Source organism: Lactuca virosa, chromosome 9 (assembly GCF_052849685.1).
Source record: "Lactuca virosa cultivar CGN04683 chromosome 9, Lactuca_virosa_CGN04683_v6, whole genome shotgun sequence".
NCBI lineage: Eukaryota > Viridiplantae > Streptophyta > Magnoliopsida > Asterales > Asteraceae > Lactuca > Lactuca virosa.
In genome coordinates this window covers 45,561,142-45,588,060 of record NC_136434.1, presented here as the reverse complement: position 1 = coordinate 45,588,060, position 26,919 = coordinate 45,561,142, and the positions used below count along the sequence as shown (strand labels likewise).

Sequence of the window (26,919 nt, the reverse complement as noted above, 5' to 3'; positions counted from 1 at the left end):
AAACCTTTACAAATTATGTCCTAACTAATACATGATTACATCATCTAATACAATCTTCAGCTTCTATGGTGTCTCCGTGCAACCCAAGATCTTTGCAATGGTAATAACCTGCACATGAGAATAACTTTGCATTTATAATTTGTCAAACGGAAATGGAAATAGATACATTTTTTTGTCCCCTTGACATCAGGGCTTAAATGATTTCTATCACTTTTAATCATTTATTTTTTAACTTGTTCTATTTAACAACAGAAAAACTATCCCAGAATCTAGACAGTTGTGAATAAAGAGGGCATCATTGCATACGAATTTCGGGTCCCACAATTAAAGGTATGATGTTTTTTGTAAATTTTGTGCTAGTGAATAGCCATTTCTGTGCAAAAGACATAAATACCCTTCTAATCTTTGCAAGAAACAATGGGAATTCAAAACATGTTGAAGCTCATGTAGCTGTGAAGACAAAAAGAAGCAAAAATACAACAGCAACAACAAATCACATAAACAGTCTAATACAGGTTTCATCAGTTTCAAGGAACTTCTTTCAGTCCATAAGCCAAAGCCAAAAGACCAAAGTTGTAAACATCAAACTTACATGACTTAGTAGGCTCAAGTTACGATCAGGATGTTGAAATCCCCAATTTTTTTCCCATTTATCATCTCCAAAGCCAAAAGACCAAAGTTATAAATATCAAACTTGGTAGAAAAATGGCCATTCATTATGTATTTTGGAGACGTATAACCACCACTGCCTGTGTACACATAAGAAAGCAGTTTATATTCAATACACATAAAGTTGTGTGTTTTTTTTCAAAAAAAGAGTTGGATAGAAATCTTTACACGCATATACATACTGTATTCTAATTACTCGGTTTGTCGTTTCCCCTTTCTCACTTGCAAGAATTTTTGCCAATCCAAAGTCAAAAAAATTGGGGCTCGTATCACTGATGCATTTAATCGAACACCTGGTGGGTCAGTAGTTTAGCCTACAATTTTCGGTAGTGATTTTGATTCCACATTCCTCATCAAACCTAAGTCACTATATACATAGTGTACAAGGGAAAGAAGAAAAGAATATGAGATTGATTTATTTCGGATTAAGAGTGTAATTCACAAACCTGGTAGGATAATCCATAGGCGTGAAATCAAGTGGATGACAAACCATTGGAACGAAAGATCAAGCTTATCAGGAAAGGTGTCCATATGCTTCAAATCGCATACTCTTATGCCATTTCAGATGACCTTGCTGGAGTAATATGGCCCGATTCCTCTCTTGCTAGTGCCAATGAACGATTTACCAAGCTCAGCTTCTCGAAGTCCATCGATTTCTTGATGATAATCAAACAATAAGTGAGCTCGATATGAAATTAAGATCCTTCCCTTACAGTAAAGCCCATTGGGTCGATATGATAATGATGGTTTGGTGGCTCAGTTGATAGATGCGAGCACGAGGAAGAAAAAAGGACAGATTGACAGATTAACTTGGAAACGACGTCGGATTTTAGTTATATGTTTTATGAATGGAATTGCTTTACAAGACGTGTGGGGAAACAAACGTTGGTGGAATTGGGTTTGAAGAGAGAAGATGTTTCGCTTTGGGCTGTGGGATTGGGAGTGGAAGCAATCGTAAATAATTTCAATTACGAACCAGAAGCAACCCTTACCTTTCAATTACGAACCAGAAGCAATCGTATAAGGGTTAGTAGATAGGAAATCAGCAGAATTGAAGGAAGCGAAGCACGAAGCAGTCAAGCAGGAGCAGGAAGTTGATCATTTTAAGAAAATTGCATTTTTTTTCTTTTACAAGGAATCGGTAATGAAAAAGAAAAAACGACATAGTTTTTTATCTTTTGGGTACCTAAGCTATATACCCTTAAGGGTATATTCACTTTTCCTATATATATATATATATATATATATATATATATATATATATATATATATATATATATATATATATATATATATATACTAGTTTATAACCCGTGGAAACCATGGTTACACAATTAATTGAACTTTTATAATAAAAACTCAAAATTATTAATCAATTATTTTAAATAAATTATTAATTAAAAGATTTTTGTAGTTATATAAAATTATAATCATTGATTTAAATAAATATGTGAAATTATATCACTTTATAATTTGTATTAATTTTATTTTAATTTCTATTCTAATGTTATTAATTTAATGTTATTAGAGTGAAAATTTTAAAATTTGAAATTTGAAATAAAGAATCAATATGTTGACAAATGACATACACTAATTAGAAGACATAATAGGGTGACACATGTCAAAAAGAGAATAACATATGCATTAATTAGGAGACCTAATAGAATGACACATGTCAAAAGAAGAATAAAACTATTCTTTTATTACAACTAGACGAATTCTCGCGCGTTGCGCAACGAAGATTAAACATAAATTGTTAAAATATTGAAAAATATATGTTTAAAATGGTTATGTTATTGACATTAACTTTGAGATAATATTTTTACACTAATATATATATATATATATATATATATATATATATATATATATATATATATAATCTCTATTATTTTGAACAATAATATTCATTGACATCAACCCACATTCCTCATTAATAGAATTAAATATAATTATCTATTTAGTATTATTTTTAACAATTATTATTATTGATTAATTATATTTTTACTTATGCGATCATTTTCTAATTTCAATAATAATGTTCATTTATAATATAATTTATTTATAGCTAAATGTAATTTATAATTTGATGTTATTATCATTTAAAATTGTTATTCATTAGTTTTAAACCACTTATTATTAATAATAAGTTAAAGAAGACTTTTAAAAAACACTTAATATTATTATTAAAATGTGAAACATAAACTAAATAATAAAGTGATAAGATAGACAATTTGCATTTCAAAAGAGACTTGCATGGATAATATGACATATCCATGTAATTTGATTTTATTATTTATAATTATTGCTTATTAATTTTAAAACCACTTGTTATTATTAATAATTGAAAGAAACTTTTAAAAAACACTTATTGTTATAATTAAAATGTTAAACATATACTAAAATATAAAGTGATAAGACAGACAATTTGCATTTTAAAAATGGCTTACATGGATAATATGGATAATATGACATATCCATGATTTTTAATTAATTATTGTTTTGAAGCAACATGAACATACAAACATGAATACAATAGTTAATTAAATATTATATATATCATCTTCCATAACATATGATCGATAACATGAATCTAATCTAATTTACATTAAAATTTCAACCACAACATACAATGATATTCTTAAAAGAATACTTAAATCAAGAAAATACAAAAAAGAATTAGTATATAATAAACTTACAAATTAAAAACTTCAACATAATAACATGGCTCGAAAAATTGTTCAAAGCCCTCAAACCAACACAAAAAACTTTAAACTTGTTTTCTTTGTGAATTTTGTATGTGATTTGTATTTGTGTGTCTACTCAAAAAGATTGACCTTTTTATAGTAGAGTATTCATTAATTGTTTATTAAATATATTATATAAGTTATAAAACCTTTGAATTGTTAATCATTATTAAGAGACTTTGAGTGGTATTCATTAAAATAGGAGGTTTCAAATGCATGAGGTGTTTGCAAATTTTTATGGGGGTTTTAAATGCATGAGGTTCAAGGAAACATGCTAGCTTTATAAGTATGTATGATGATAGGGATATATATATATATATATATATATATATATATATATATATATATATATATATATATATATATAGAGAGAGGGGAGAGAGAGATAGGTTCAAATGTGGATTGACATCTATTGTGTGGACGTGTGGACAATGCTATTCTGTGAGAATGACAAAGAAAATATATTGTTTAATAATGTGAATACGTTCAATTTTATATAATTATTGTCATTATCATGCATTCTTACTAATTAAATCGTCTATAAGGTTATTATAAACTTTTTATTATTATTATTCTCATTCTGTCAGAATATTGTCAGAATGTTTATTAAGTCATATTATGTAAGAATGAAGAAAAACGATGTGTGAGAACAAAAATGAATAAAAATAAGTGAGAATGCATGAAAATGACAATAGTTGTGTGAGGTTGAACGTATTCACAATACTAAACAACTTATTCTATTAGTAATTCTCATAGAATAGCACTGTCCACACGTCCGCACAATAGTTGTCCATCCACATTATAACCAAGCCCTATATATATATATATATATATATATATATATATATATATATATATATATATATATATATATATATATATATATATGTAACACCCGCAGATCCGGGCTAGTCAATTTAGAGACAATGGGCGTCAAAAATGACTTTTTGATGGAAGATTATTTAGAAGGATTAATCTTAACCAAGTTATAGTATATGTTACAAGGGTTCCGTACATATAAAGAACGCCGAAATCCGAGTTATAACGAAGGAGTTATGACCTGTCGAAGTTTCGCGACAGAACCGGCACGACACCGGGTGACGTAAATAGTGAATTTACGATAGATCGACTTTTAGCCTTAGCGATCTAAATGAAAGTCGTAGAATACGTTAAACCGAGAGTGTGCATGAAAAGAGCGCCCAAATCTGACTTCGTATGAGGAAGTTATGGATTTTCTAAGATTTGGCTTAGTAGTGCACGACCCGAAACTCGAATTTTAGTTCGAGCGGTTTTTTGACTTACACGACCTAAATGAGAGTTGAAGATCTCATTAATAGGAACTCAACGATAAAAAGACAGACGAAAACGGAGTTTGTATGAAGAAGTTACGAATTTTACGAGGACATTTAACAGTGTAATCTTCTCATACTATTAAATTTAAAATCAGTCAAGAATTAGCCGATGGAGTCAAAAGGAAAGTTGTAGATCTTATCTTTACCTACGCGTGGATATAAAGAACGTCAAAAACGGAGTTCATATGCGAAAGTTATGAATTTTTAAAGATTGGTTGTTTTACCTGCGTCCGGAGCCACGTGTCAGCACCAGACTTCGCCTTGGAGCCTACGCAAGGCTCATGACGTGAGCACCATTTCTCACGACGTGAATCGGCCCAGACAGCCTATAAATAGAGGCATAAATCACCCCCAAAACTCACACCTTTCATACTTTTTCTCTCCCATTACCCCCAAACCCTCTTCCCCCTTCCCTAGCACCTCCTAGGTGTTAGAGGCGAGTCCCGGAGTGCCGGAAGGCTTTGAGAAGAAGAGCTTTCGGCTTGGAAGTTATGCCCCTGCAGAGCCCGGCTCCTAGCCAAACCCCTGGTAAGTGAGATATGCTTACCCTACCTTAAGTATAGCTTATGTTTAAATATAGTAATGTTATTAGGACCTTATAATAAATATTTGGGCTATTATTATGAGTTATATAAGTGTCGTTATAATATCTTTTTTAACCACTCGCGGTACGGGAAATCTGATTTAAAGGGCCGCATAGGGTTGTTGGATTTCAGAAGTGTTATATGCCAAAATGGTCCTGCCCTCCGGTGTTTTATGTCTGGCCCCTGTCTGTACATAGTGGTTGGAAAATATTCTTTAAACGCATATATAATAGTAATAATAGCCAGACTATTAAATAGTCGCGGTTAACATCGGACTAAACTCTAGTGGTATTGATACTAGGTTTTGTCAAGGGAAAATTGTTTTGAGATAACGAAGTGTTGTCCGAGTACCGAGTCACTACCTTACCAGGTGAGTGCATAGTTACTTTCATCTTACACATAGATATGAAGTATTTAATATAAATTACGTGCTATGTGTGAATCTTACATGTATACTTGTTATCTATGTTGGATGAACAATTTTATACATGTTTTAAATGATTTAAACTATATATATTTTATATCTACAAAATATGTTGGGTAAATATGGGTACATGAAATATGAGTCGGATGATGAGGTGAGAGGTGAAATAGACCATGAGGTGAGGGTGAGAGGTGGACGATGTGAGAAGCCTTTTACCCAAATGTTGGCCCCGTCATCTACCAGAGTATGGATGACAACCACAGACTATTCTAGACAGTCCAGTGGAACACTAGCAGGCTCGCAACCTGTAGGTGTTGTGAGCGATGTGTTCACCCGGTGTACTCTAAACCCTGGCGACCATGCAGACTTGGTGCCTAAACCTTGGCGATCATGCAGACTTGGTGCCTAAACCCTGGCGACTATGCAGACTTAGTGCCTAAATCCTGGCGACTATGCGGACTTAGTGTCTGTTGCCTAAACCCTGGCGACTATGCAGACTTAGTGCCTAAACCCTGGCGACTATGCTGACTTAGTGCCTGTTATATAAATCCTGGCGACTATGCAGACTTAGTGCCCAAACCCCGGTGACGATGGACTTCGTGTCGATTCCTTAGGATGATCCTTAGGAATGAATGAACGAGGAATAGTTGATTCTTAGGGTAGATCCTTAAGAGTAAAGAAGATAATGGGGATGGGTAATTGGGTTGATTGTTTGATGTTTAAACATAATAATTATATTATTGTGGGTTGAAAACCCTATTGTAGAGACCCATTTTTATAACGAACGGTGAATGCGGAAGAATGATATCTCGAGATTAATCGTGTTTTTGGAAGTATGAACACGAAGAACATATTATGAGTTCATAAAAAGACTAAGAACAAAAGAGAATAAAATATATTAATGAAGAACATGGTGGGAGAGAAACTCTCCCTGGGTGGGAGAACCCACCAACTTTCTCTCTCTAGAGATTACATTGTAAGAAGTGTAACTCTAACTAAGGAAAAGATAAGCTAGCTAAAGTAATAAATGACCAACTCTCCCTTTATATAGGAGGGAGAGTATTTACACCATAAATACAATAAAGGGAAAATACAACCTAACTATCAGTCATTATTTGTAGAGCATTTCCATGCTCCAACATTCTCTCCCTAAATGCTTACAAATTATGAGAGATCCAATAAGTAATACAAGGCTATAATATAGTAATCCGACTAGCAAGTGTGGTAATAAAATGAAACGTAGTGAGAACCAAAAGCTGAAATGTCTCTGAAACTCTGAAGTGTCTGTGAAGTCTGAAACTGGCCATGAATCTCTAACAATGAAGGTCTTCGGCTTCAAAGCACAACCAATGAAGCAGAAAAATAAGATCCAAATCTTCAAACCAGTCATAATTACCCGAAGAAGAAGGTCACCATGAGCAAGTAGAAGATCCAATAAAAGAAACACTTCGGCTTCAAAAGTCTGAAAAACATCTCGAGTTCTCGAATCATAATACACCGAGATTCTTCAAAGAATAACCTGCTAAAAATGTGAAGCATCCATAACATGAAGTCCGGATAAAAATAATGTGAGTCCAAAAACATGGTCCAGCAATGCCGAAAATTTGATCCAAGGACCAAAAATAAGTGCCACGTCACATTGCCAAAATAATCTTCGTCTTCAACATATCACAAATCCAAACTCGTGAAACCATAAGATCTGAACAGGATGCGAACACAAAATCATCATGTGGTAGAGTCCGAATAATAAATAATCTGGATCGGAAAACATCGAGTAATGCCAAAAATTTGATCCGTAAAGACCAAAAATAAGTGCCACATCGCATCACTAGATAAATAATCGTCTTCAAAAGTCTTCAAAAATCCAACCTCAAACAATCATAATAACCAAATCCGGATAATATTCTCTCCCTATTTTTGATAACCAATGATCGGATATCAAAAATCAACAAATCATCGGATGGAGAGTGTCGGATACCAAGAGCTAACAGAGAAGCTCTCCCTAGATGTATGAAGGGTCTCGATAAGAAACGAGAAAGAGTAAAAGAGATACTCTTGTGGTCATGAGGAGGCGGGTGACATAGTTGCTGAAGCTGTGCTGAGAATAATCTGTTGTGCCAAAAATATATATCCAAATATCCAAACTGCGGTGCCGGAACACTTGAAGTGGTCTTCAATAGAGAATAAAGTCCACATGATCAAGATACATGATTCGTCAACCAAAAATCAAGAGCGCCAAGTCATAATATCCCATAAAGTGAAGAATGTGAAACAACTTTGTTGATCAATCGCCGTTGCGGTGCAAGCATCACAAAAATAATATGAAGTCCGACTGCGGTAGGAGTATTCTTCCAATAATAACCGGCATGAAATGAACCAATGTGACAATCCAAGGTTCGGTTGTGGAAAAAATTGGTGTTAAAAAAAATAATTGGTTTTAATAAAAAATGGCTAAATAAAAAAAATGGTGTTAAAAAAATAATTGGCTAAAAAAAATAATTGGCTGAAAGAAAAAAAAATTTAATTAAAAAAATAATGTTGAGAAAAAAAACGGAATTAAAAAAAATAAAGTCTTAAAAAAAAGGTTTTTAAAAGAAAAGGAAGGGAGAAATGAGGGAGGGGAGGAAAAAGAAGGAGAGGGGAGGAGGGGAGGGCTGAAGAGGGAGCTGAAGGAGAAGGGAGGAGGAGGGCTGAAGGAGGAGGCTGTTGATGGAGAAGGAGGATCCGAGGTCTGCTGGGTGTTGCGGGTCAAGGAGGTGGGTGCGGTGAGGTGGTCGTTGATTAGGTGGGTTGCGGACGAAGTGAAGGTTCGGATGGTGCGAAGGCTGCGGTAGTGAAGGTACTGCGGTAGGCGAGGAGCAGCTAGGATGCGGTGCGAAGAAGGATGTTGCGGTCCGAACTGCAGTGGAGCGTCTGCGGTCCGGCGCTGCGGTCCGAGCAAGAAGACTTCGGTCAGTAGACTTCGGTCAGAAAGCTAAGAGGGTGGCTTCGGTCAGCAGATCAGCAGGAAGGCTAGGCTGCGTGTTAGGCGTGACAAACCCAACAAATAAAGGGTACAAATGACTCCTTAAACACTACTACTATGCACTAAAAACGTAGTACAAGGTAAGTAGGGTCGATCCACAGAGACACGGGACAAGTGTTTATACCTTTTTGCGTAAGGTACAAAAATGGTCACAGAATGGGGGGAATTTATAAGCAATGATTTAAACTATAGAATAAAGCAATAAGTAAATGATTGATTAAGTGAAATAAGTTCAAGATTTGTAAGTACTCCAACTCTATGCAAGACAAATTAGCAATGTGATTCCATGGATGACAAGATATTTGTTTAATTCTATCTAAGTTGGTACTTGAAAGTGTTAACAAGCTCTAACACTTCCCATTCACCACAATAATTAACCAAAACAAGCTCTTTGATTAATCCTAACCTTACCAATCTAATCTAAACAAACTCTTAGAATTAGGTTGAAAGATTGCATTAAACTTTATGTGAATGTTCCCAACAACACTCAATACTCCTCATAAGCTCGGGAGCATAAGAATGTGTGAATAAGATTTACACTAAATTCATTTAATAGAAATCAGTTTAGTGCTTGTTACCTAGTCCAATTTACAAAACAATTACGGATTTTGCAATTAGATAACTTGAATGATCTAACCCTAATTCGAATGGCCAATAAGAATCACAATTAGAATCAAACATTCAATTGAAACAAAATCAAATTCACTAGATAGAAAATTGAAAGAAAACATCAAGTCATATGATTGAAATCACAACTAGAAGTCAAGACATAAAGTTGGAGAATCTAGGGTTCTAGCCAATCATGGCTAGAACAAGATCACAAATCTAGAAAATGAAATTAAAGTTCTTACAAAATGAAATCAAATGTTCCCAAGTGTTAATCTACTTCCAAAAGCTCTGAAAATCGCCTTCCCTCTGCCCAAAAGTCGACCCCTAAAAGTAAAAAGTCGGTTCCCCTCTTTAAAAATGGTGAAAAACTGCTTAAAAACTCGCATTTACGTTTACACGGCCCGCGTAAATTAACACTGTCATTTACACGGCCCGCGTAAACGCAAAAATATACTGTGCAGAAATCTACGTTTACATGGCCCGTGTAAACGCAAGGCTTGCATTTACACGACCGTGTAAATCTCTGTAAAGCCAAAATCTTCATTTCTTTGATATCTTGTTCCTCGGTGCTCCGCAAGTCCTGAAATTTTGTCCGCAACTTTTATTTACCTCCTCCAACAATATCCTACCTCCAAAAGTCCCTGAAATATCACAAAAGTATTTGAATGAAATTGCCTCATGAAAAATCCCGAAAAACATGCAAAATGCATGAGTTTAAGCCTATATGCAATGTACTTTTATGAAATAAAGCTACAAAATGGGTACATGAAATGCACCTAACACTGCGGTCCAAGGCTGAGAAGGGCTGCGGACCAAGGCCTGAGAGGGGCTGCGGGGAGGCTTCTTAGGAGGCTCCGGTAGGCAGTTTTTGGCTGCGGTTCGGGGCTCCGAGAAGGGCTGAATATATGACGAAAAACGTTATTTTTCCATGAAAATGGTACCGCAAAGGCCATTTATTCATATTTTAATGAGGGAATCTTTTTATAAAGCATTCTAAGTCACATGGTTTTTGCTTGGGAAGGCAAATATAAGTGGAATACTCTTTACCCAAAAGAGTAAAAAGGACAAAGTGCTTTATGCAAACAACAACTTACGTCCAAACAATTCAAATTGAAGATCTACAGCAACTAAAATATGAGAATCAAGAGCTTCATACCTCATAATGATAAGAGTTGCTGGAACATAAAATCTCCAAAAAAAAATGATTTTCTCCACTTTCTTCAAGAATAATAAGCTCATTAAATTTGTGTCTTCTCATTTCCAAGAAGAAATACCTTCTGGAACAATTTCTTCAACATTTTGGAGACCACAAAAATAATTTTTTCTCCCATTTTTCTTCATTTCTTCAACAGCAACAATAATAATCTTTTAAGAACATCTTTTTCCAGCAAAAAATAGAACGAGCAGCAGCAGCAACAATAATTTATTTTATTAAGTAAGAATCACCCAGAAAATAGAACTAAGAACGAACTTCATAAAAAAAAATTCCGGTAAGAAACCCGAAAACTTTTTCTTGCAGAAACACGGAAAAATCACAATATAATCACCGAACGGGAGTCGTTCCCTTGAACTAATCGTGAGATCTTCAAGGTACGGCTCTGATACCAATTGTTGAGACCCATTTTTATACGAACAATGGATGCGGAAGAATGATCTTGAGATTTATCGTGTTTTTGTAAGTATGAACACGAAGAACATATTATGAGTTCGTTGAAGAAGACTAAGAAGAAAGAGAGAATAATATTGATATTCATGAAGAACATGGTGGGAGAGAAACTCTCCCTGGGTGGGAGAACCCACCAACTTCTCTCTCTCTCTAGATTATATTGTGAGAAAAGTAATCTTCTAAGAAAAGTAAAATAAGCTAGCTAAAGTAATAAATGACCAACTCTCCCTTTATATAGGAGGGAGAGTATTTACACCATAAATACAATAAAGGGAAAATACAACCTAACTATCACTCATTATTTGTAGAACATTTCCATGCTCCAACATCTATGTACTCACCAGGTTTCCTAACCTGACCCACTCAGTTTATTTGAATCACAGGTGTCGATATGAAGTTACATTACACTGAGAGATTAAGGAGATATAAATCACTAGTGATAATGAATGTAAGTTCTGTTTATGCTTATGTTTCTGTATTGACGATGACATCTCAATGTTTTAAAATGAATAAAATACATTTATTCGGAAATGCTTTGATAACGTATTTATCATGTTTTTCTGGGAACAAATTCTGCAACATTTTTATTAAAAAGGGTACTCTGACTTTTATAAAGCATAAACAAAATCGGTCTTTTCTGGCCGTGAAAATGGGGATGTCACAATATATATATATATATATATATATATATATATATATATATATATATATATATATATATATATATATATATATATATATATATATATATATATATATATATATAACTGCAAAAATGGTCCCTGTGGTGTGCAATTTTTTGGGGTTTTAGTCCAAACCATGATTTTTTGGATTGGTGGTCCTTTTGATGTATTTTGGTTGTGGTTTTGGTCCTTTGCTAAACTAAAATGACTAATATGCCCTCCTGGTATTTTGGTTGTGGTTTTGGTCCTTTGCTAAACTACCATTTCCACTTCTCTCCCAGTTCTATCTATAAGAAAATGTAGATAGAATGGTGCATCGATTCAATTTTCTTAATTTCCTAGAATTGAGAGAGAAAGGGGGTAGGGGAGATCGAGATCAAGATCAAAGTTCCGGTAAGCTTGGTAATCCGAATGTTTTCCTGATTGTCTTCACATCAAACTCACTCACACACACATACTTGAGTCGCAAGTTTTGGGTGTACCCTATGAGTTTGAGAAAATTGGTTTTAATTTTTTATGCAGAATCGATTTGTCTGGTGGGTTCACCCTTAAACCATTCATGGAAATGGTTTAGCTTTAAAGTTGAAAGAATGGGGAATTGAATGATGTAAGAAAAAAAGAACGTGAAAGATTACTCAGTAAAGCTCCGCAACCCATGAACACAAAGTATGGTTGATGCCCACCAAGTGTTTGATCTTTTGTCAGAATGATCTTTCCATGCTGCAACTTGTAGTTCTTAGTTATGCTCATTGTTTTTAAGTAATTTGGCTTCACAAATTTCTGTTTAAGCCATCAATTTGGCATTTAAAATTCTTGAAGCAAGTCGTTAAAGTCCCTAAATCAAAAACGGGTGGTGGTGCCGTGAGAATGGATTTTAGGAGAGAGAGAGAGAGAGAGAGAGAGAGAGAGAGGGGGGAGCCCCTATCTTTATTTAATATATAAAAATACTTATACAAAAAAAAAGAAAATAGAAAATAAATCTAATAAGGGCAATTTAGTCATTTTAATTTTACGAGTGACCAAATCTACGTACAAACATGGTCAAAAGGACCACGAAGCCAAAAAAGTCAGGGTTTGGACTAAAACCCCAAAAAATGCATACCACAGGGACCATTTTTGCAATTTTGTCATATATATATATATATATATATATATATATATATATATATATATATATATATATATATATATATATATATATATATATATATATATGATCAAATGAGAACACCTAAAAGGTTGAGAACGCGAGAATAATTCTAGATCAACCAATTTATAAGGTTAACTTACTTATTTAATATTTAAATTAAATTGCAACTCCTAAAATCTAGGAATAATGATTTTAGTTACTTAAAAAATTAATAATGTTTTTAGTTAATGGAACAAAAAGGGTATTTTTTTATCTTTTTCCCCAAAATTAATAACCTACGCTTTTTCTTTTCAAAAAGAAGTAAATACAACTTCAATTACAAATAAATACACTTGTATTTACAAATAAAATTTTTGTGCAAACAGGTTCGTGCTCCATCACAAATGATTAAACTTCTATTCATAATCACACATGAATATATATATATATATATATATATATATATATATATATATATATATATATATATATATATATATATATATTCACAAATAGTACACATGAAAAATAAATCCAATGTTTTTTTTTCATCAATTTAAAACAAAAATTGTCTAAAATTTTATCATTTTTCACAAATGAATACATGTAATCATAAATAAATACTTTTATTCACAAATGAATTTACATTTAATCACTAATGAATATAGTTACATAGAATATACTTTACATCTAGAAAAAGATAGAAAATAATATATGTTGTTCATTCTCATCTGACTCAAATCCTTCACCAAGGACCCTCGAAAAATCCATATATCGTTGAGTTCCACGATACCCTGCCTCCCTCGCGAATTTTAGCAAACATGTTAGGTGCACAACCTTTTCCTTTGAATCTGATTTCTGGTTTGCTTGGCTATCTCTTTCGTTGATTATTAGGCAATTTATGGTGGAGCACTTCATTAACTCATTGATGACAAAATCGATCTACAAAATCCTTAATAGCCCAAAATCGATGGTTAAAAAACCCTAATTTCAGAAAAAAAAAAAAAAACAAAAACAAATGAAGACGAAGATGAACATAGGCAATATTAGAAAGTGCAGTCGACATGATCACCCGAAAAGGATGTCGATAATGCTTTGGAAGAACGATCTGGCGAAGAAGGATAGACCATGGGTTTTACGAGCATGAACGACGACATCTTCGGTGGTGGTGGTTGTTCGGAGATGATAAGTGGTAGCGGTGGTGCGTTGGGACGATGATGATGGAGGTGGTGGTGGTTCACTAGTTTTGACGAATGCAAAGTTGCTGGATCGGTGAAGAAGATGTATGAATTAGGGTTCTCTTCAAAAGGACATGAGCGTAGGTATAGAGACGTGAGAGATGATGGTGGTTGATTTTAAGGATCAACCTGGTAAAATTACCCAAGTATCTTTTTGGTATATTTTAATATAGCGAAAATATTTAAATTAAAGGCAAATTTTAAGTAACTAAAATCATTATCCCTAGATTTTAGGAGTTGCAATTTAATTTAAATATTAATTTAGTAATTTAACCTTATAAATTGGTTGGTCCAGAACTGTTTTCGCGTTCTCAACCTTTTTGGTGTTCTCATTTTATATATATATATATATATATATATATATATATATATATATATATATATAACACTTTTAATAAAATATAATCTACTTCTAAACTACTCCTTAACTCCACCTATTCCCACGACGAGACTTGAACCCTCGATGGTTTTACAATAGAATAATGTCCATTTCTAACAATAAAAAAACCAACATAAAAGTTCTAAAAAAATACCGATGGTTTTACAATAGAATAAGGTCCATCGGCAATCCATAAAAAAATTACTGAACGGATTATCCATGGATTTTAGTAATTTAAAGTTTGTCGGAATATCATTGGTCAATTCAGATAGTTTTTTTTTCTTATTACTTACATATTATCGACAAATTTATACAATTATGTAATAGGGCTTTTGACATAAAAGTCCTTAATTTTGGCAAGTTTTGTCGGTTATGTCTTTGTGGTGATTTTTGGTGCGTTAATGCCAAATTTTGGAAAGTTTTATCGAAAATACCGATGGTTTTACAACAGAATAAGGTCCATCGACAATCCATAAAAAATATTCAACGGATTATCCATGGATTTTAGTAATTCGAAGTTTGTCGGAATATCATAGGCCAGTTCAAATAGTTTTTTCTTATTACTTACATATTGTAACACTCGTCATCGTGATTGATCAGCTACCGACTTTGAGGCAGAGAGAATAAGGTTTTGGGGAAAAACCTTCAATCATAGCGCAAGAATAAAGGTGTTTATTGGCGACACGATTTATGTCTCTAGTGGTGTAGTGGCCACCATAGCTCAACACCTTAGATCGTGGGCCTTGTGCTCTATTTAAGGAATGTAAGGATTAGGGTTTGCTCATTTCACCAGCCTCCATCCTCTTAACTCAAAACCCTAGCTTCAATGATCTTATGTTTGTGTTCTTAGAGCTTTTGGTGGTCTAAGAAGCTCTCAAGTGTTCAAGGATGGTGTTTGCTCTCATCCTCGGCTCAAGAAGCCATCTACTAATCTTCTCTTCTACATTGTAAGTCTTCAAGTCTTCAAGATCCCAACTTTATTCAAGTTTGACCTTATGTTCTTGGAGTTGAGCAACTCCAAAACTGTGGATAGCTAATGTACATGTTTTTGTACTTAAGGAAAAGAGAAAAATGTGGTTGCTTGTGTTCTATTCAACCATGCAAGGAATTATGAGCTTTTATGGACTTAATATTGTTAGGGTTTTAGATTTAGTTAGATCTAGCCCTTGGAATGGATAAAGTTGTAAACATTATCCATTAAATCACTAAGAAAAATCAGATATGAGGTTGTGATCCTTGATCTGTAACGATTAAGTGCTTAATAAACTAAGTTTTCTCCCAGAGGATCGTCCGCGACGCGACAATGGGCTGACCACGACGTGGTTGTCTAGAGTGTCCCGCGATTGTTTTGTCGCGGCGTGTTCGCATTGCAACTAGCATCTGGGATGCGATTCGGTGACAATTGACTTTAGACAAGTTTGACTTTTGGTCAACTGTATTGGGTTTGGGTTTTTGATGGGCAAAATGTTCTTTTGCCCATATAATAAGTTCTTTTGGACATAGACTCGATAAGGAAGTGTAGTCTAGTATTTTACCTAATTTGTTAAATTAAGGTTATTTATTGTGTAGAATTTTGACTAAGACTCGATGCTATTAGCTTGGTTTTGTGGATTTCATCTTGTCGATTACTCATGTGACTTCTCTTGTTGATTACTCGACACCTTGGATGGCGTAAGTGAGCGTGAAGTGAAGGGGTTTGATCCTCCTTCTTAGGTTAGTATAGTCATTTAGCAAGTAGTGGGGAATTATGAGAATAAACAGTTAGCTTTCACCTTCACCAGATAGATAATCTTATTTAATTGCACACTTTTTCAAATTTATATAATAAATTTTTTGCATGCATATTGGAACCTTAATCAAAGGACAATTCCTGTTAATGAGAAGCCATGCAGAATGATTCGGGATGCTATCCCCTCTAAAACGCATAATCATAACAGGCAGGGGCGTTGGCAAATCATACCATTTTTGAGTTGTATAACTTCCATTTTTTTGCTGCAATGTCTACACAATACAAAGACCAGGTAGGTAAATCATGTTGTAAAGTAAATCGAAAAGACAAATATACCCTTATGTTTCTTGAAATGTTTTGGTTTTCTTTTGTTAAAACTTTTTGAGCAGATTCAACATCGTTAGGAGCTGCATTAAGGCCGACTCATGGTTAGGTACGCACTGGTTTGCAATCATTTGATGTTGGAATTGAATCATCAAAATCAATTCCAGACTGTTGGTTCAACTTCAAGATGTACATGAAGAGGTAGAAACGAACTGCAGATGACTGGTTCAACAACATGCTTGTATATTTGATTTAGCATACACATACAAACCCGCGACAACGCATGGGTTTTTTTACTAGTTATTATAAAATATGAAGATTTATATGTGATGGTAAATACTTATTGTCATCGTTCACACCCCACAATATTTGTTGTGATCAAATTATCAAATATCTTATGTCTTCATTTATTTTAAACCATTTCAATCATCTTTTGTTAAATGAGTGTTTAAATTTGTTGCAAACCTTGGCCTCACATTACTCCTAGACCGGAAGTGAAAGCTTATGTTTGTAGCTTTTTATTTTTCTAAAAAGAAGTATGTGTGAGAACGATATGTTACATGTTACAAATCTTTGAGTAAAATTAACTTTATTATAGTGTTGGTATGATCATTTAATCACCTCGTCTTTATACATATATTTTTTTTATTTCTCTAAAGACATGAATATAGCTAATATAACGTTATATGTTACAAAGTAACAATGTTGAACAAGAGTAATGTATCTATGATATATGAAATATTAGAGTATTTAACATGATAATAAATATGAGGTGTATCAATCAAAATGATTATTGTGATGCTTAAAAATTATGATAAAATATGTAGGAAATATAAAGTTTGCAATAGTAAAGTTTGCAATAAATCTAAACACCCAATTAATAAAACATGGTTCAAATGATTTAAAAAAAAAAATTACGGACACAAGATATTTGGTAACAAACTTCCTACTTTATTCATATTTATACAATTAACTTCTTTTCGTACTTAATTTACCCATTAATTACTTGAAATTGTTTACATTTTATCTTTATGAGAGGTTGGAGACGGTCATAAATGTAAAATGTGAGCAAATTTCAAATAATTCATGAGTAAATCAAACAAAAAAAAAATTAATGACTAAATGTGAACAAAATTGAAAGCTAATTACCCTTTCAAGTCGTTATCTTTGTAATATACATGATACTATTACACGTAATAATTATTACATCTAAAATTATCTATACACTTAAATAAACTAAAATTAAAGAAGCACAATTGGCACCTGAATGTTTCACATCATTTTGGAGCAAAAGGGTGTAAGAAAAAGAAATGGTGTAAAAGCAATACAAGGTGATCCTGTTACCTGTTGGTGCAACATGGACACTAATCACACTATTGGCTTATAGTTCTACAATGACACAATTTTCTTTACCAGATGAATAATACAATACAACAAGTTATAAGGAATTACAACTTACAAGGACACATGTTATCTGGTATATCATATCATATATTCATATCACAATGAGGAAATGAATGTGACTATAAGATTGGCCATTTCAGTATCATAAGCAGGACCTTCCATTTGGAAATGACTAACTCCTTCAATAAGATGTGTCTCTGCACGACCTGCTGCAGTTTTAATCTTGTTGGCCAACTGTTTCACACTCGTAAACCCATCCTTCGTCCCCATCACAAAAAGTTTAGGTTTTGGAGATTGTAATATCGCCTTATGGTGCCTTCCAAACAGAATCGAAGCAGTTAACCCAAAAGGGTAACCCAGGCTCACGTAACCCACAACTTCATCTACCTCATCAACAGCAGACCCTGCAATTGGTGCACCTGGGTTCGAAGGAATTTATCAATTGACTCCAGATTTAGTGTGACTGACAAAGTTATATCGATTTGGAAAACGGAAAACGGATAATGGAAAACCCTAGCTCCGATATTAAAGATCAAGTGTTGTAGAATTTGTTAATCATGATAAAGGTTATTATTTAGTGGAGATTATGATGCAAAGGAAGTGGATTAGAATACATTTGTGTACCTGCGGAGGAACCAACAAGTAGAATCCGATTTGACGATAAGTTGTGAGAAGTCCATTTGCAGATCGCAACTACGTCGGAGACTTCGGAGAATCCGGTGAGGGAAGGTCTGCCGGTGGACTTACCGACGCCTCTCATGTCGAAGGTGACGGCGGGAATGCCATGATCAGCTAGATTACGAGCAATGCCCTTCATAAGGCCTTGACAACCACCTAACACTGAATAAGGGTGGACTAAAACGACTGCAATTTTTTGGTCATCTCTGGTTGAATCGTTGTCTTCGTGTGCTGGTTTGTAGATTCGAGCATCCAGGTTGATACCGTTGCCGGATTCCACCGTCGCCGACTCTCTCGTCGTCATTTTGGGCACACACTACACTGTGAGTGTGTGTGTGTGTGTTAGATCTTGGAGGCGGAATTTAATTTACGGGGTCAAATGCACAATTAGTCCCTGCTTTTATATAACTTCCCAGTTTTCGTCCCTGAACTCATTATTTGGATTTGGAAAACTCAATTTGGGATAATTGTGTGGAATATTTTGACTTAAAGTATATAAATCATATGCTTTTAACTATTTTTTTTTAGAAATTTATGTTAAAATAATTTATATTTTAAAAAATAAAAATATAAAGATATTGCTTATTGGTAACGCATAGAGGTGTAAACGAGTCGAGCTCGAGCTCAGGTAGGCTCAGGCTCGACTTGTTTAAAATTAATAGGGCTCGAGCTCTAACACGACTCATTTCGGACTTAATTTTCAAAGTTCAAGCTCGGCTCGTGGAGGATTTAAAATGCTCGAGTTCAATTCGGGCTCGACCTGTTTTTCAGGCGAGCCTAAATAAGCATAAGTTCGGCTCGAGCTCGTCACGATTAATAGTCAAAATATCAAGCTTGTTAAAAAGCTCATTTACAATTTTTTGATATTTAATATTTAATATTTACCAAAGGAATTATTTAATTATAATTATAAAATTAAAAATAATTATTATATTATTTAAAATGTGTATAAGCTCGTTTAGGTCTGTGAGCCTAATAAAAACCATAAGGTGTAGTTATGGCTCAAGCTCGTTTAATAAATAACCCAAAAGCTAAGGTTAAATTGGAGTCAAACTATTTGGAAGTTGATCTCGAGTAGCTCGACTCGTTTACATTGTAGTAAAGTGTATATATTATTCAGAGATGTCAAGAAAGACTAAAGAATGACATCAAAGAGATTATAATGTTCAAAAAAATTCGTCCAAGAATGTTAATGTTGGTTTACTTCTTGTTGTTCTAACGTTTAATTTGTGATGATTTGATTGTTGATAATATGAAAATCGTTACTCCTCGCTTCTACCAAGTTGGGCTGGCAAATATGTACCACGTAAAACCAACCAACATGTTACCAACCGAACCAAAAATATCGGTAACCAATAAGTTTGGTTGGTAGTACCATGCCAAACATGAAATCATGGTACGATAGTGATATAAAACTTTCAATACCTCGGTAGTACCATATATATATATATATATATATATATATATATATATATATATATATATATATATATATATATATATTGTATATTTAAAATTGTAGTATGTTTGCTACTTACGATTTACGAGTTTTGATATTAGCATTTACTGAATTAGTAAAATTTAAAGTTTTAAACTTATATTGACGTGTTGAATATTCCTCCATCGCTTTAACTTATAAATTGATGATAGAAATTAATGAAATCATATTGGAATGAATTTTCAATCTTAACCATTATCAACCTCTTATTCACAAACCCTCATTGAAGTTTCACAATGCTTAAGAACACGAAAATCGTCATTCACAAAACCCTTATACATGTTCGACCATACCATTACCAACATGTCCCAACCAAACTTATTGGTAGCCAAACAAATTGGTATCAACTATACAGTTGTAGAAATTTTTTTATAACAACTATAATTGATACAGTACACAGTTTAGTGAAAAAGTAAATCGGTACCTACCAATTCCAGCCTTACTACCAAGTTTAGCAAAAGAACAATGGTAGGTCCTTTCCTAATTGGTTTTTTCTAATAAGAAAAAAAATAGATAAAAGAAAAGAAGAAGTAATTTAAATATCAACAAACAAATGATACAAAATGTGAATGTAAAACACTAAAACACTTGTGAAAATAAACCACCACCCTTAAAACTAATTGCCTATTTCACTATAATTTCTTCGATTTCTTCTTTCCTTGTTTCGAAACCAATGACTCAGACTCCCCATCGTCCCGATTCCGCTTCCCTAAGCCACCGCCCGCCGGAGGCTGTGCCACCGATTTCTTTGGCGGCCGTCCTACATTCTTCTTCGTCGGACTATCCGCTTCTTTCCGTTGCCCCGAGCTCCTCTTCCCTTCACCGCCTCTCTTTTGCCCCCCTCCTCCACCATCATTCCCGGAACCACCACCAGCCGCCACTTCCGCCGCCTCATTCTTGGAAACCGACAAACTTTCCTTCATTCTATTCAAAAACTTCGCAGCACTCTTCTTCTTCTCCTCCAACTCAACCGGCTTATTATTTTTACTAATTTTCTTTGAAATCGAAGGCAATTCTAATTCTCTTTCTTTTTCGGTTGATAACTCTTTTTCATTTGTCGTTTCTTTAGCTGCAATTGAGCTGCGTTTTTTACAAACAATCAATTTGGGGGGTTGTGATTCGGATTTTTGTTTTTTCTTGGATGCCATTTCGTTCATGATAAATTTCCGAAGATGGATTGCAGAAATGGATTCTTGGGATTCGTTGGGGAAGAAGATGAAAATGTTGTTAACGAGAAGTAGAAGATCACGAAAGAAGTTCTTGTTGCCATCTGAATACCATCCTTCTTTTAGCCTTGTTTGTAATATCTCAAAATCTATGTGTTCTCTTATCAAGTTCTTGTACTTTAGCTTTTCCTGCAAATTGTATAAAGTGCTTAATGGATTAAGAGGCTATAACATAAGTTCCGAACTTAACCAAATCAGAACCATATTTTACCATTTACCAACCCAATAAAAAAAAGATTTCAAACGAATTAACAAAACTAACAAATTTATTTAATTTTTCTACAAAAGATAATTAATTAATTAATTAATTAGTTACCTGTCTGTCAAGCCGCCGATCAAGGAACGCCGAGCCGAGCTTCTGTACTTTCTGCAAGATATCGATCAACGGCAAGGATTTAACAGGAATGCTGTTTCTCGATTGATCTTCATCACCTTTGCTGCTCCCGCGTCGCACTCTATCATTCCTCTCCTTCATCGACTTACTCGCCGAGCTTTGTACATCTGAATTATCCTTCACTGTTGACTCGGGTTCTTGGCTCGGTTCGGTCTTCACCGGTTCATTTGTATCCGGTCTAATCTTATTTGAACCCTCCGGTCTGATCGGCGAGTGTGGCGACGATTCTGATTTTCCGTCGACGGTACGCACCGGACTGGCGGTTTCTAGGTTTCCGTTTGAACCGTTCATCGATTGATTGTCCCTGTAGGATTCATCGACGCCGGGAACTTGTTCCTCGCCGGAAATTACCAGATCTGCCGATTTATTATCTTCCCCTTCTTCTTTTTTAATTTCAATCTCGTCGATTTTTTGCCCTAATTCTGGCTTTTTATTCCTTTCTGCACAACCGTTTTTTTCACCATCTTCGGTCAATTTCTTCACCTTCAATTGCAACGACCTGGCACCAAAAGCACATTGGAATCATCAGATCTCTGACTCACATGATAGTTTCATCAAACAAAACGAACAGACGGGAGATTAGGTTTAGATCTATATGCGTTTTTTTAGATTTAATTATTACGAGATGTAGATATCGAAATTTTGGAGCTCCCGCTGTAGTTCTGCGACTCGTAGTTTTCTTAGTTCTTCGATCCAAGGAACACCAGCGACGGCGGTTGTCCCACTGCCGTCATCGATATCGACATCGTCACCGTTAGATTGGCCGAAACGGCGTTCGAGTTCTTGGTATTTTTGTTTACAGTGTTTAGGAGTGAAGACGATCTGGGCGGTGCTCCGCTTCCTCAACTCGGACGATATAGAATCCCAGCTGTTGGTGCCGAATCGGTTGACGGCGTAGGCTAGGAGAAGCTCCTCCCACGTCCCCCACGCCGCAGCCTCCGGCGGTGATCCTTTATTATCGTCCGGTTCTCTCTCATGGTTTGGTCTGGCCATGTAAGGGTTCTGCTTTCTACAGCCACCGGCTCGGCTTTGAATAATATGGGACCAATCCGTCAACCTAGCAAGATCGGAATTATTTGTTTGAAAAAGGGATAAAATAAAAAAAGTAATCTAATCGTAGTACTTTAATAAAAATATATTTTTTTTAAATATAACATTTTTTAAAAATACGGCCGGTGTTATATTTATAATAGAGTAGATGTGGTAGGAAGTGTTTGGAGTAGGGATGAGAATTTGGTCCGAAAACCCAAACCGAACCGAACAAAATTAGACCCGAAAAACAATTTGATTCGGTTTTCGGGTATCTATATAAGGCTTATTCGGTTTTCGGGTTATTCGGTCCGGGTTACCCGAATAAGGGCTTATTCGGTCCAAAATGACCGAACCGAATATGAAAAGTTACATTTTTTTCCTAACACAATTGCTTATTCGGTCTTCTTTTCTATCGATCCTTACCCAACAAAACCCACGTAATACACCAAAAAAAATCAACGAAATCGAATTCGATCATCCGTATTACACCAAATCGAAAATAGTGTATTACACCAAATCGACGAGTCGACGACATTACTCTTTGATCGATTGAGGTTTTTCTCATCATTGCGATCATATTAGATCCACGATTTCAAGTTTGATTTTCTTCAACAAGCTTTTGAGAAGTTGATTAAGTTGAAGAATCCACAAAAAGATCCCATGCTCAACTCGGAAGTCATTTTGAAGGCTAAGGCCTTAATACGGGGTCTTCAACAAAGATTTGAGAATTTTTTTTATTTCTACAAATCAAAGATTGACAATACTGACTCTTCTCAAAATCAAACACTTGGTGATGAAGATGTAGTTGTGATTGATGACGAGAACGACTTCATGGGTGATTTAATAGTACAAACTGATTACCCATCGGCATCAATGGAAACGGAGTTGACACGATACCTAAACGAGCAGTCAGTTAAATACAATAAAGATTTTGATATTCTACTTTGGTAGAAACAAAATGCATCTTGTTACCCTATTGTATCCTGTATGGCGAAAGGTATAACTTTATTATTTGTATACTTTTTTTATAATTATATTCTAACATTTTCTATATTTATGTTGATAGATATTTTGGGACTGCAAATCTCTACCGTGGCGTCAGAGGCGACGTTTAGTACAAGCGGGTGGATATTGGATCCATATCGAACAAATTTGTCTGCAAATATAGTTGAGGCTTTGGTTTGCACTCAAGATTGGGTAAGGAAATCAAGAAAGCCAAATGTGGACAACATTGATGAAATTTTGAAAGACGATGAGGTCGCGAAAGCTTCAGAAGAGGCGATAAAGAACGGAGATGGAAAGGGAAAACAACCAATTAATATTCCCGAATAGTTAATTCGTGTTTGAAAAATGTTATTTTGGATATGTATAAAAACTTAAGATTCATATTTTAAATGTTATTTGTAAATGTTATTTGGTTTATTCGGGTTATTCGGGTTATTCGGCTCCTTAATCATCTTGTACATGTTATTTGGGTTATTCGGGCCGTAACCGAACCGAACCAAATAATACCCGAACCGAACCGAACTCGTATTGCTTATTTGGTTCGTTTTCGGTTCATACAATTACCCTTATTCAGTTTTCGGTTTATTCGGGTTCGGGTCGGTTCGGTTCGGTTCCGACCCGAATAACATCCCTAGTTTGGAGTTCAAAATGTTTAACATATCGTTCTCGATTCATGTAAACAATTTCAAATTATCATAGTCAAAATCGTATATGTTGGACTAATATTCCGAACCGTGTATCCGTATTACGGAACTGCTGTTGTACATGGTATTGTACATTCTGGACATATATTCCAGACACATGTTTTGAACACCAAAACAATATACTTTTCTCCCCTACATAACATGTGTATTCCATATCTTACAACCACATATCCGTAATTGTGTTTTATAAGCGTATTAAAAATGAGTTTCTCATATATCGAAAACGAAGAAAGTTTTGTCAACTTGCCTACTTATTTGAATAACTTTACGAGAACAAACCTTGGTAGTTACACAAACATCAGTATAAGTGTTATGGATTGTTTTGAACTTTGTTTTGTGGCTCTCTGATGTGTGGTAAGATAATTTTGTTCTAAATTTCAATTGTTTATTTAAATTTTCTAATGTTTTTATTATTTTGCAAAAAAATGTAGAAGGCACCAATCAGAGAGCCACAAAACAAATTTCAAAACATTATGGGTCGAAGGCACTAAGAAGGGATTACTTACATCAGTATAAGTAGCGTGCCACTAAGAAGGGATTACTGACATAGAATCTTCATAGCGGTCGTTATAAACGGAAACAACCAGACTCCCACTACAGCATTTTGTCTGGATGTGACAAATAACGTCGAATCTTGTACCTAGTTTCTGATGAAGTTGAAGAAAACTCTATAAGACACTAGGAAAGTATCATTCATAATCAATAGGGATAATGTGACAATTTTTTCCCTAGGTTAAGTATTCCCTGATTAACATCATGACTATTATTCATAATCATCACGACGTGTTTCCTCTTGGAACACGGCGTGTTGACGGCTGGAATGAAACCCTAATCTTCCGGGTTTTTCTCCCTATTTAAAGGAATGTGGAGGCTAGGGTTTGTTCACCCTCAGCCCCCATCAGCCCCTCAAGCTCTGAAAGAAACCCTAATCATTTTCTCTCCCATTTGTGAAGCTAATTTGGTGTTTTGAAGCTAAAGGAGGAAGAAGGTGGAAGAAGGAAGCAAAGATTCAGCAAACAAGCCCCATTCTTCAGTTTGGCACTCTTTTGGACCTTTGTAAGTGTCCAAGACCCGATTTTTATCATTCAAAGTTGTTAGATCTTGAGTTTTGTCCCTTTTTCTCTTTGTTCTTGAATGTTGCAATGGTTAGATCTCATAAAGTTTGAAACTTTATGAATCTCTAGGTCAAGGTGACCTAGCAGTGTCTTGGATATTGTCTATAATCAAGGTTTGATGCCATGCATAGAGATTAGGTCATAACTCCTCAATTTGACCTAATATGGGTTCAAGATATACATTGGACATGTATGTATAAAAAACACCAACCTTTGGGATGGTTTAGGTGGTTGAACCACTTCTGGAAAGGATGGACTTCAAATCTTAAGGATTAAGGGTATTTTGGTTAAGCCTTGCATTATCAAGCTTGTGATTTGGGTTTTTAGACCTTTTTGGTAGTCCTAATGGATAAAGTTGGAAACTTTACCCTTCCTAGTCACATTTTGGTTTAGATCTGAGCTTTGGAGCTCTTGAAGTCGAAAAGGCAGCTGAATGTATTAAGTTGTTGGAACTCAGGCGAACACGGCGTGTTTGCAAGTCAACACGGCGTGTTGGCTAAGGTTTTCCCGACTGTTTGGATGCTCGTTGAACACGAAGTGGCCAAGGGGAACACAATGTGTTGGGTCAACATGGACTGTTGACCTTGACCGTTGAATTTGACCAAGTTGGACCTTGAGGGTATTTTGGGATCTTGATGGAATTGGTCACTTGGTGGAAACAGGTATCAGTTAGAGAACTGAGATTTCGGAGTCGGACCTCATCAGTTCTATTCAGTCTGTGAGGTGAGTTTTCCTCATTGTACTTACGGGTCGAAGGCACCAAGGCCGACCCATTGGTTTGATAACCTGATATTCATTGATATGTTGAGTATGGAATAGATATGCATGCTAGTTTTGATATGCTAGTCTGGTAGATCTGTAGGACTACCTGTGATACTGTCTGATTATTTGTTTATGTTATTATATGTTATATGTCGACATATTGTGTGGGTTAGGTTGAGGTTGTACTACTCCGTGTGGTAACCAACAAACCCTTGAGCAATCCAGATATGAGTTGAGGGTCGAGGATGGCATGTCCGACTCATACTGAGGGCTAATGAGCATTCCAGATACGAGCTGAGGGTCGAGAAGGGTATGCCAGACTCGTACTGAGGGCTTAGTGGTATTCAGTCCGAGGACTGATCTGGTTCGAGAGCAAGCCAGACATAAGTTGTGGTCCGAGAGCAATCCAGACTTATGTTGTGGGCTTATGGGTAATATAGTCTGTTAGCTGTGGACCCATTGCATGTTATTATTGTATATGTGTTATTTGTTGTGTGTTGGTATTTTGGGGGAACTCACTAAGATTTGGGCTTACAGTTTTGG

General features: G+C 35.0%; 2 protein-coding genes across 2 annotated transcripts; both read right to left on the bottom strand.

Annotated features, from left to right (window-relative positions):
• Positions 1 to 17,874: 17,874 nt before the first annotated feature.
• LOC145141394 (alpha/beta-Hydrolases superfamily protein) lies at positions 17,875 to 18,998 on the bottom strand. Its single transcript, XM_079074685.1, has 2 exons — positions 18,587 to 18,998; positions 17,875 to 18,381 (listed from the first exon to the last, which is right to left on the bottom strand). The coding sequence occupies exons 1-2, from the start codon at positions 18,942 to 18,944 to the stop codon at positions 18,059 to 18,061; spliced, it is 681 nt and encodes a 226-aa protein (XP_078930811.1). The 5' UTR covers positions 18,945 to 18,998; the 3' UTR covers positions 17,875 to 18,058.
• A 1,654-nt stretch (positions 18,999 to 20,652) lies between these two features.
• On the bottom strand, positions 20,653 to 22,849 carry LOC145137641 (uncharacterized). The gene is made up of 3 exons (XM_079071770.1): positions 22,381 to 22,849; positions 21,681 to 22,257; positions 20,653 to 21,493 (listed from the first exon to the last, which is right to left on the bottom strand). Exons 1-3 carry the CDS (start codon positions 22,749 to 22,751, stop codon positions 20,771 to 20,773), a joined length of 1,671 nt encoding a protein of 556 aa, XP_078927896.1. The 5' UTR covers positions 22,752 to 22,849; the 3' UTR covers positions 20,653 to 20,770.
• Between the last annotated feature and the right edge of the window lie 4,070 nt (positions 22,850 to 26,919).

Excerpts from the sequence above, each read along its gene's own strand:
- LOC145141394 (XM_079074685.1), bottom strand. The coding sequence starts at position 18,944 with ATGACGACGAGAGAGTCGGCGACGGTGGAATCCGGCAACGGTATCAAC. Across the intron at positions 18,382-18,586 it reads ACTTGTTGGTTCCTCCGCAG|GTGCACCAATTGCAGGGTCT; the intron begins GTACACAAATGT and ends CTTCGAACCCAG.
- LOC145137641 (XM_079071770.1), bottom strand. The coding sequence starts at position 22,751 with ATGGCCAGACCAAACCATGAGAGAGAACCGGACGATAATAAAGGATCA. Across the intron at positions 22,258-22,380 it reads AATTTCGATATCTACATCTC|GTCGTTGCAATTGAAGGTGA; the intron begins GTAATAATTAAA and ends TTTTGGTGCCAG. Across the intron at positions 21,494-21,680 it reads ATCGGCGGCTTGACAGACAG|GAAAAGCTAAAGTACAAGAA; the intron begins GTAACTAATTAA and ends TACAATTTGCAG.